The 10,367-nt window shown below is 35.0% G+C and overlaps 1 protein-coding gene across 2 annotated transcripts; it reads right to left on the bottom strand.

The window, feature by feature from the left end:
- Positions 1–5,396: 5,396 nt before the first annotated feature.
- On the bottom strand, positions 5,397–9,514 carry LOC128190106 (L-methionine gamma-lyase-like). Of its 2 annotated transcripts, none has more exons than XM_052862013.1 (10): positions 9,412–9,514; positions 8,863–9,067; positions 8,557–8,715; positions 7,753–7,890; positions 7,168–7,340; positions 6,945–7,056; positions 6,431–6,544; positions 6,129–6,263; positions 5,645–5,790; positions 5,397–5,555 (listed from the first exon to the last, which is right to left on the bottom strand). In XM_052862013.1, the coding sequence occupies exons 1-10, from the start codon at positions 9,489–9,491 to the stop codon at positions 5,474–5,476; spliced, it is 1,344 nt and encodes a 447-aa protein (XP_052717973.1). In that variant the 5' UTR covers positions 9,492–9,514; the 3' UTR covers positions 5,397–5,473. The 2 variants fall into 2 exon arrangements, with proteins under 2 accessions (XP_052717973.1, XP_052717975.1); XM_052862015.1 differs by having other exon boundaries at positions 9,373–9,510.
- Positions 9,515–10,367: the final 853 nt, after the last annotated feature.

Here is a 10,367-nt window from a genome sequence, read left to right as displayed (position 1 = left end):
AATATTCAGGAGTTTCGACCCTCTACACGAAGCTTCAATTTTGCCGAGATCGACTCATCTAGAACATTTGCTGTTGTGAGGATTCTTTGACTGGATAGCCTGCCCTTGATTCAGGATGGGTGTAAATGTAGTACGGAACATGATTGGGCAGTGAGCACATTAATTTTCCCTCTTATTTCTTTATACAATAAAAAATATAGCTAACCTATAGAATGACATTAGTCCAACAATATATCCAAACTACAGGAAAATAAATGAGAGGATACTGAGATATGGTTTCTACCATGCAAAATCCACTTTCACTTTGGAATATGTGTAAACAACATTGGCCTCTTTACGCCCGTTCTATGGAGCCTTTCAAGATATTTTTTCCGATTTATATCTGTTAGTTTCTTTCCAAAACCTTGTTCTTTCCATCTATGCTCTAAAAGTAACCAAATTCGCACCTCTTAGCACCCCTGGGAAGTTTTGAAATAATACATTCATTTTATAGAATAGAACTAATTGCGTATTGTTATATGACCTAATAATATACAGTTCTATTTTTATTTTGATAAAACTTAGATCTAGTAGGTTTACAATTCTACACATCATACATGTACATCTTCCTCTGAAATTTGGATTGAATTTTCTATTCTACACCAGGGTTATGGGCCTGTGAATTCTGGCAATGGAAGGCTGAAAACACGCGCAAAATATATCACGTTGCACATATAATTCAATTTATAGGGCTACATTTAACATTACTCGTCAAAATTTTCATTAATCTCTTGCAAAAAAAAAAAAAAAAAAAAAAATTAAAAATTAAAAAAAAAATAAACATGTAGTTCGCTTTAGAAATCAGGTGTTGAGGTAAATACATGTAAACATGCAGTGCCTAGTTTACCCTTTTATATTAAGCAAATATTCACAGATATTCACATAGGACCAATGCACACATTGTCAGGAAGTGGCACTTGCTGACCAAAGTTGATAAACTCTGGGTACACAGGGATGCATATGGATTGACATAAAATCCCTTTTGAAGCAAAATGAACAATTAAGAAGAATTAAGAATGAAATTTATTTACCTGCTTATTAAATATACACTAAAAAAATCAATTTAATGTACCCTCATAAATAGTTGGTAACGAGGGGCTTCCTTACAAAGTCATGAGTTTCTACATACTGTGGTTTCATATATTCAAGGGTATCAATTTTCATGGACAAAGTGAAAATCACAGTTTCAATGAATTCGTGGCCAATGACCCTATCAATACAAAATGTTAATAGAAACTGCACTTCAATGAACATTTAATTTCGTGGATCAACTTAACAGCATAGAAGGTGGAAAGGGGAGTCTGGTGTTCAGTACCGGAATGGCGGCCATATCTACGGCCTTGTAATGCTTTCTGATATTTAAAGCGGTGATCATATAGATAGTATAGAAAATAAAAACTTAAATTTCTGACATACACAGACACCTTCATATTTTTCATTTGTTTCTTGGATGTTAAACGTCTTTTTGGGTTCATTGTAATGGAATCCAAACACCAGTTAAAGCTCTCCACGAAAAAACATTGATGGGAAAATATTATATCAACATTTGCGAAATGTAAACGATAGTATATGATTTCTATCAATTGTTCTATAGAAAACTAACCTAAAAACCTCACACTGAATTTGAAAGACGAAACTTTAAAAGTAATGTTATATATTAAATAATGACTGTAAAAAAAAACTGTGAGAAATTTTTGAATCAAATTACCTGAACATACATATACGTTGAAATCACATTGAAATCACATCTCTGTTTACCTGTACATGTGCCTTGTTTATAAATCATACAAGTGTATCGTCCGCAAAAGAGGTGAAATGAACGTGTTTTACTTTGAAGCACCTTTAGAATTCACACCTTTTTATCAGGTGGTAAATGTGTCCACCCTGTATTCAAATTAGATGATACTAGTAATTAAAATTCTTTAACAATGCTTTCTTACTTTTGGGATTATAGATTTATGTATATTTAAAAAGATTTTCTTCATTAGGTAATATTGTCAGTCACAAAAATTAATACTAGAAGCTGTTGTGTATGTGAATTGCAAACCTCCTCTAGAATCTTGAGATAATCACCCTAAGATTTCATTTTGTACGTGAATGAATGATAGATTGGCGGTACCAGGGCCCCTGTTTTGGGACCAGGGGGAGAGGAGAAACGTGATGACGTGGCCACAGTGTCGGGTGTGACGTCACTGATGTGAAGACCATTCACGCTCTTCTCCACATCGGATTGGGGAGGAAACCATTTCTTACTGTAGACAAACAGGTAGAGGACATGATTAAATTTTATGATCTTATCCTTGAATTTTCTCTTTAACACTACCTGTTAGTTCGTCATTTGGGATAATACTTCAATTTTATGCTTTCTCGATAGTATGGTGGCACACCTCTGCCCCTTGTGTGAAAGTTATTTTTTTCTATACCAAATATATAGTCATGCAAAATAATTATGTTAACATGCAAGATAGTTATGTCAACATGCAACATAACTATGTTGACATGCAAGAAAATTGCAATCAAATAAGAATTATAAAAAATCTCAAAAAATCTCATATAACGCCCACATGTGACATCCAGGATACTAGATGCTACTTATTTATGTCGACATGCAAGATAAATATGTTGACATGCAACTTATTTATGTCAACATACAACTTAGTGATGTTAACATGCAAGATAGATATGTCGACATGCAACTTGTTCATGTTGACATGCAACTTATTTATGTTTACATGCAACTTATTCATGTCGACCTGCAACTTAGTTATGTTAATATGCAAGATAAATATGTTGACATGCAACATATTTATTTCAACTTGAAACTTAGTTATGTTTCGATGCAACTTTTAATTTGCATGTAAACATATTTATCTCACATGTGAACATAACTAAGTAGCATGTCAACATATTTATCTCGCATGTCAACATAACTATGTTGCATGTCGATATAAATAAGTAGCAAGTTGCATGTTAACTTAAATAAGTTGCATGTCGACATAAATAAATAAAAAGCATCTAGCATCTTGAATGTAACATGTGATCGATAATTGAGATTTTTGATAATTTTTATTTGATTGCAATTTTCTTGCATGTCACCATAGTTATGTTGCATGTCGACATAACTATCTTGCATTTCAACATAATAATCTTGCATGACTAGATATTTGGTATAGAAAAATAGTAAAAGAGTAATACGATATGAATATCAGTGAATTGCTGTGTTACCAATGCATATGCACGTATAAACAATTTGAAAACAAATCCAAAATCTGAATCGCACTTTCTCCTTCGATCCAACAGCTGTTTGTACTGTTTTTTCGCTGACCATTGTGTACACAAGTCTGAAATGTATATATTGTAAATGTTTACCACAGTATGCATTAAACGGGTGGGCATGACGACCCATTAACTATGATCAGCTGCAGGAAGTTCCACTTTTTACATACTCTACAAACATTGATGACTGCATACACTAAATATCAACTAACTCAAATTCTTACCTCATCTTCGCGTTTTAGATTTTTGAAAATATTAACAGTCCTAAAGAAAGATAAAATAACAATACTGCACCATGGGCAGCGAATTTGACAATAATAAGACATTGTGTACATAATAACAATTATGCATGATGACTGTGAAAGCACAGAAGAAATACTAATACTAGAAACAGAGTTCAATTCACTGTCACTATATGGCCATATTGGCCCCACCTTAGGGCCTGAACACCTGACGCATGAGCCAAGAATTTTACAATTTAGATAGTGGGCTTCATAATCATAATATTCATGCATTCAGTTTATCTCCCCACTCAGCCATCATCGGTGACCACCCACGTGTTATTCACATCGATTCTCTCCATCATCACCGTGACTCAAAACCGTGGTTTGCGACGATGGCATTCAGTTTATCTCAATCAATTATAAGGGTAGAGAAGAAGATTTTACAAGACAGTGTACATTAATATCTTTATATGCCCATATTAGTCCTGCCATAGGGCATGAATACCCTGACCCAGGGGCCATGAATTTCACAATTTTGGTAGAAGGCTTCATAAGCATCAGAACCATGCATTTAGTTGGTTTTTTTACAACATCTGTTGATTTAGAGAAGGAGATTTTTTAAAAATTTGACTTTTTGTTTTGTTTATTTGGCTCTGCCCATGAAGCCCTGGAGATGGTATGGTCACAAATTTCACAATATATATTCTTCTTATCCTAGAAATGCTTCAAACCAAAAAATTGTAACAATTGGTCTAAACGTTTTCAAGAAGAAATTTTTAAAATGAAAAACTGTTGACAGACGACCTGCAACGCACAGTCAAAACGAAGACCATTGACAGTAGGTCACCCGAGTGACTCAGTTCATCTAAAAACTCATCAGTTTTCATTAATATTCAATTTATTTAGGACATGAACTGCAAAGCAACTGTCATATTCCATTATTTAATTTTTACACATACCCTAATGCTGATTTTTTTTATTATGTAATGTTTTAATGTTTGTACACTTTAACTCTTATTTTCATAATGAAGGGATGTATTTGGTTAATTGAATTTGAAAAGAGAGTTTATTTTTATATACTTGCAGGATTTACATCATAATATGTGAAAAACTATTCTTCACCATGTTAACTTTTTTCCTTTATCACTGTACTTTCAGTTCTACAACGTTTACCCTGGTTTGCTGAAAGTTATATGTTTAGGAAGGAAAGACTATAGTGGGAGCCTTCTTCCTTGAATAATCTTCTTTTTGAATAATGTACTGGTAATTGAACTAGATTTCCAGACAGTTAATCATTTACATGTGTATCACCTTTTACACATTATCACACTTTCAACTAATCAAAAACGAAACCCAGAATTTTATATTTATAATTTTTTCTCAAACCGAGTTGTCACAGATGTGGCCCATGGGCCTCTTGCTTGCTAATGCCAAAAAAAAACCCCAATGAAGTCCTGCTTAAGAAATTCAAACCTTCAGATGATTAACAATATATTAGTTAACATTGTATCCATTTGTTGCACTTAATCATAATTAAACAAACAATTTCGGATTTTTTTGCTCTTTTTGTGTTGATACTTTTCGCTTGAACGCCGTTAAAATTCGTGAGATCAGAGCTCCCTTGTTCAACTATTTTTCTTTAAATCCTCGCCAATTTTATGCCTTTAGTATCCGTCTGCTTGGCGAGAAAAGGTTCAAGTTTGTTTACCCTGAGCCTTGCTGCAATTTACCGGAAGTAAGGCACTGTGTGCCCCAATCGCCATTGAAGATTGATTAAAACACATACGTATATATACAGGTAGTATATAATTTCCTGTTGTTTTTTCTTTGATGTGTGATTAATTAAGACAAAGACAGTTTAGTTTATATAGGGTATTATTCTAATTTAGTTCTGCCAGATGATTGAATAGATGATAACTAAAATAGTTCGGTTCTTAACCGATGACGTTTTCTGGAATTTTGTCCAGCGCTTGCTGCAAGTCCTTGATGAGGTCATCAGGATCCTCAATACCAATGCTATTAGAAGAGAAGACAGCAATTTTTTAAATTTGATATGCTGCAAAGAATTTAATTTTATGATGAAGTTACTAAATATCAAACAGCACCTTATTCTAACGAGTCCGTCGGTTATACCCCCACTCAACCTGTCTTCTGACGTCATCAACATGGGACCATGCGTCATCGTCGCTGGGTGTTCGATGAGACTTTCCACTCCTCCTAGCGAGACAGCCAGTTGAACAAGTCGCACATTCTGTTACAGATTAAGTAATTAAAATTGGTATTAAGAAATTAAAATAAAGGGATTACCAAGTGATGACTAAAAGATTGGGAAGACCAGATGAAGATTCTTTATATATAACTTAAGTTTTATATTTGTGCAGAGTGCTTTTTGCAGCAAAGGGGCTGAGGGTCTATTCGATGAATAATAATAGTCCTAATGTCCTTTCAAATATATTTCAATTCGTCAAATAAAATATACAACGTGGGTACTTTATACATAGGAAGAGACAATGAGAAGAACTCCATGAATAAGATTGGGATTCATCAAAGCTAGTACACCATATGTTGATGATTAGAAACGACACATACCTCTACTAGGATCTTGCCTCCTTGGACACCGCCCCTGATCTCCGCGGCGATCATGCCACTGAACATCTTCATCTGTTTCCTAGCGATCTGGTGCTGGGGGTGGGACGGGAGACCGGGATACATCACCTTTTGAACCTGCAACAGTTCATCATAACGCGATATACATGTATTGCATCTTTAAATTAGACAAGAATTCATAGTGCATGATCATCCACACTTTAACTTCCCAGTGTGACAGAGCAAAAACTTCTGAAATGGACAGATGTGTGCTATGATATTAAGACAGTACTGTTGACTTGTACCTTAGGATGCTTTTCCAAGAACTCGGCCACTTTTTGCGCATTCGAACTGTGTTTCTCCATACGTATTGGCAGAGTTTTAATTCCGCGAAGGAGAAGACTTGCATCGTGGGGAGACTGTAAAATTCATTAAAATTAAAACTAATATAAAGTTTGTTTTCACATAAAAAAATATTGTATGATGTAGAAGAATAACAAAATAGCGAGAGATAGGTTTAAGGTGGGTTCCGCAATGCACTAAAAGAATAAAGGGGACAGAAAAGTTCACATTTAGAAGAACATTTCAAGCAGGGGTACGTTTAGGATGAGACTGAGAACATGGCCAGAGACAGAGGCCACATGCAGGGTAAAACTTGTTCAGGTCCTACGACAAACGGGGAAAAGAGGTTCAATAAGTAAGTTCATGTTCAGTGAAAATAGATTCCATCTCGTACGTACAATACAGTGAAAACGTTTACAAGTACAGTGCATAAGGATGCCCTTGTGGTGAGTTTATAATTTTGCAAGAAAGACCAACCATTGAAGTCCCCAGAGTGGTTTGATAGTGAATCATGGTTTTCCAGAGATCCACGGATGCAAAGGTCAGACAACCAGCCACAAGGTCACTGTGGCCTCCCAGGTATTTGGTACTGCAATGGCAACCAGTACATATAAACCAATCGATATATGAAAAGTGTGTTTCTTAATAGGTTCTTTTTGTAATATTAACTTAAATAAGCTAATACAATACAAGAACGTACCAACTATGCATTGATATATCGATTCCGTGTTTGATGACGGGTTGTAGGTAGGGACTGGCAAAAGTACTGTCCACTATGGTCAGAACATTGTCCAGTGATCTCCCAAGTTTACCGAACTCTTCCAGGTCAAGGATGGCCATGTTTGGATTACAGGGAGTCTCGCCATACAACATCTGTTATGAAGCGGGGAGTAAAAAATACATCATTTGATAAAAATCATCCAAAATATTCAAATTTCATCCATTTACAAAATGAGTTCATTAATATTTAAGTAAACTTTTATTTGTTGCAAAAAAAAACCAAAACTTTTTTATCAAAAGCTTTGACTTGGGTAGTTGTGACAAACAGCATTGTGGCGTAGTCATGTCTATTCCATTGCTGGCCATTCAGCCATGGTTCTATGAAATCAATATTTGTCTGGCTTATGACTTCGCAGTCGTGTATATTTCGCTTAAAACAAGCTTCATTTTGAACTTGATTTGATGCAAGAAATAGATTGTTACGGTTTACTGAAAGTCCAAGGCCTTGTTAAAATGGTTCTAAATGCCAAAAAAAAGGAACAAAGGTTTAAACTGAAGGTTTTACCCTAGTGTTAGGTTTGATGTGTTTTCTATACTCTTCCACTGGACACCCGGTGGTGACAAAGGTGTGTTCGATTCCATACCGTGGCAGGATGTTCACCACTATGTCGTAAGTCCCGCTGTAACAAGGGTTGTTTACCACCTGATAAAAAGGTGTAAATTCTAAAGGTGCTTCCAGGTAAATCACGTTTATTCACCTCTTTTGCGGTCGATACACAGATACATGCACAGGCAAATAGAAAAGTGATTTCAATGTACATGTATGTTATGGTAATTTGATTTTAAAATTTCTCACAGGTTTATTTTTAAAACATTAATTCAAGTATTTGATTTGAAGGAAGCAATAAGCTCGCATGACTATTTTTTTCCAGTGAATTAACATCATCAATACCCTACAATCTTAACATTACTGTTTAAAGTTCCGTCTTTAAAATTCAATGTAAGGCTTTTAGATTAGTTTTTAAACGTCCTATTGATAAATCATAAAATATCGCCAATATTTCGCAGCAAATGTTTATATTATATGTTCCCAATGTTAATATAATTATACTTTCACCTCAGTGTTTTATGGGAGAACTTTAACTGGTGTCTACATTGCATTACAATTGTTTTTATCAAAATCAGCCGTTCTGATACGCTACCGAGAGCGGTAGCATATCAGAACGGCTGATTGTAATCAGATTGTTCAACTGAGAAAGCTCCTCATAGAAAAAAACCCCAAAGAGACGTTTAACATCAAACAAACAAAGAAAAATTATAGAGGTGTCTGCGTACGTAAGAAATACAAGCTTTGATTATATATACTTGCTATATGATCACCACTTTTCAGAAAACATAACAAGGCCGTAGATATGGCCGCCATTCCGGTACTGAACACCAGGCTCCCCTTTCCACCTTCTAAGCTGTTAATGACGGCGCAGACGGAATCGTTCGTGAAGTTACCCAACCTCGAGTAAATGTATCCACCCTGTGTTCAATTAAATGATACTACTACTTGTACATTAAATGTTTTAACAATTCCTTCTTAATTTTGGGATTAGAGATTTGTGGATTTTCAAAAGGTGAAATGATCAGTCGCAAAAATTGATAGCAGTGTAATATGTAAAATGCAAACCTCCTCCAGGATCTTGAGATAATCATCGACGGATTGCAGTTTATACGTGGATGAATGATAGATGGGCGGTACCAGGGCCTCTGTTTTGGGACCAGGGGGAGAGGAGAAACGTGATGACGTGGCCACAGTGTCGGGTGTGACGTCATTGATGTGAAGCCCATTCACGCCCTTCTCCAAATCGGATTGGGGTGGGAACCATTTCTTACTGTAGACACACGATTAAATTTTAGTGCATTTCCTAATTTTGATATTTTTCTTTAACATTTTTTTTAATGAGTCGCACGTTCTCCTTCGACCCAAAAGTTGGTTGTACTGACTTTTCGCTGACCATTGTGTACAAGTCTGCACTGTATATATTGTAAATGTTTACTACAGTATGCATTAAACGGGTGGGCGTGGCGGCCCATTAACCATGATCAAATGCAGGAAGTTGCACTTTTTACATACTTTACAAACTATGAATGACTGCATACAATAAATTACTAAACATTAACTGGCTCAAATTCTTACCTCATCTTGGCGTTCTAGATTTTTGAAAATATTGTATACCTGTAACATTTCGATGAGATAACAATAGAAATTAGGTCAAGTTTGTGTAAATTTGACACTACACCTGGGGCTCGTTTCATAAAGAGTCGTACGTCCAGACTAAGCGCTGCGCCGGTGTAAATACGGGACTAGTTCGAATATATCATATTGCGCATCTTTACGTCCGACTAAAGTTAAGCCAAAATTTTACGTTCACTCATAGGTAGACGTAAGTTCGGACGTAAATATAAATACGCATATATATTATGAAATGACGATTGTATTTTATCACTAATGCGATTTAAGTAACATGTATTGTCACATTCAGATACTGAGAAAGAACTATTTATACGTTTAATTCTGGAATTTGATTGCCACGGGAGTTTCTCTGGAATTATTGTGCACACGGGGGTTTCTCCCGAATAAAAGCATGAGAGAGAGAGAGAGAGAGAGAGAGAGAGAGAGAGAGAGAGAGAGAGAGAGAGAGAGAGAGAGAGAGTAATTTATATAAAAAAAGTTCCCTAATTTTAATTTTATGTGTTGCTTTTTATAAAGTTACATTATACTTTTTCTGAAGCATTTTTTCTTTCTACAACATTTACCATGAACAAGTTTGCATCACATTTAGTAATAACTTTACCTTTTAAAAATCTTTCATTAAAATTTTCATTTAAATTCTGTGTCTACACAGTTTATTCATATACATGTATAATATAAAATATGACAATTTCCTGACCTTTTTCGCTCTTTGTCATTGCGCATTAATTGAAATTAAGGGTTCTGGAGCATAATTAAAGAATTTTTACTATATATATTATTCATTTCGCGATGGTTTGCATTTTACCGTAATATAATATATTATCATACATGTATGTACTTTAACGGGTTAAACTTTCAAGGAACAATTATATGTATCCAGTATTAAAAAATATAAATTGTACCGGTATTTATCAAACCAGTTCGAATTGCGATTTTGT

Source organism: Crassostrea angulata, chromosome 6 (genome assembly GCF_025612915.1).
Source record: "Crassostrea angulata isolate pt1a10 chromosome 6, ASM2561291v2, whole genome shotgun sequence".
Taxonomy (NCBI): domain Eukaryota; kingdom Metazoa; phylum Mollusca; class Bivalvia; order Ostreida; family Ostreidae; genus Magallana; species Magallana angulata.
This window is presented reverse-complemented; position numbering and strand designations above follow the sequence as displayed.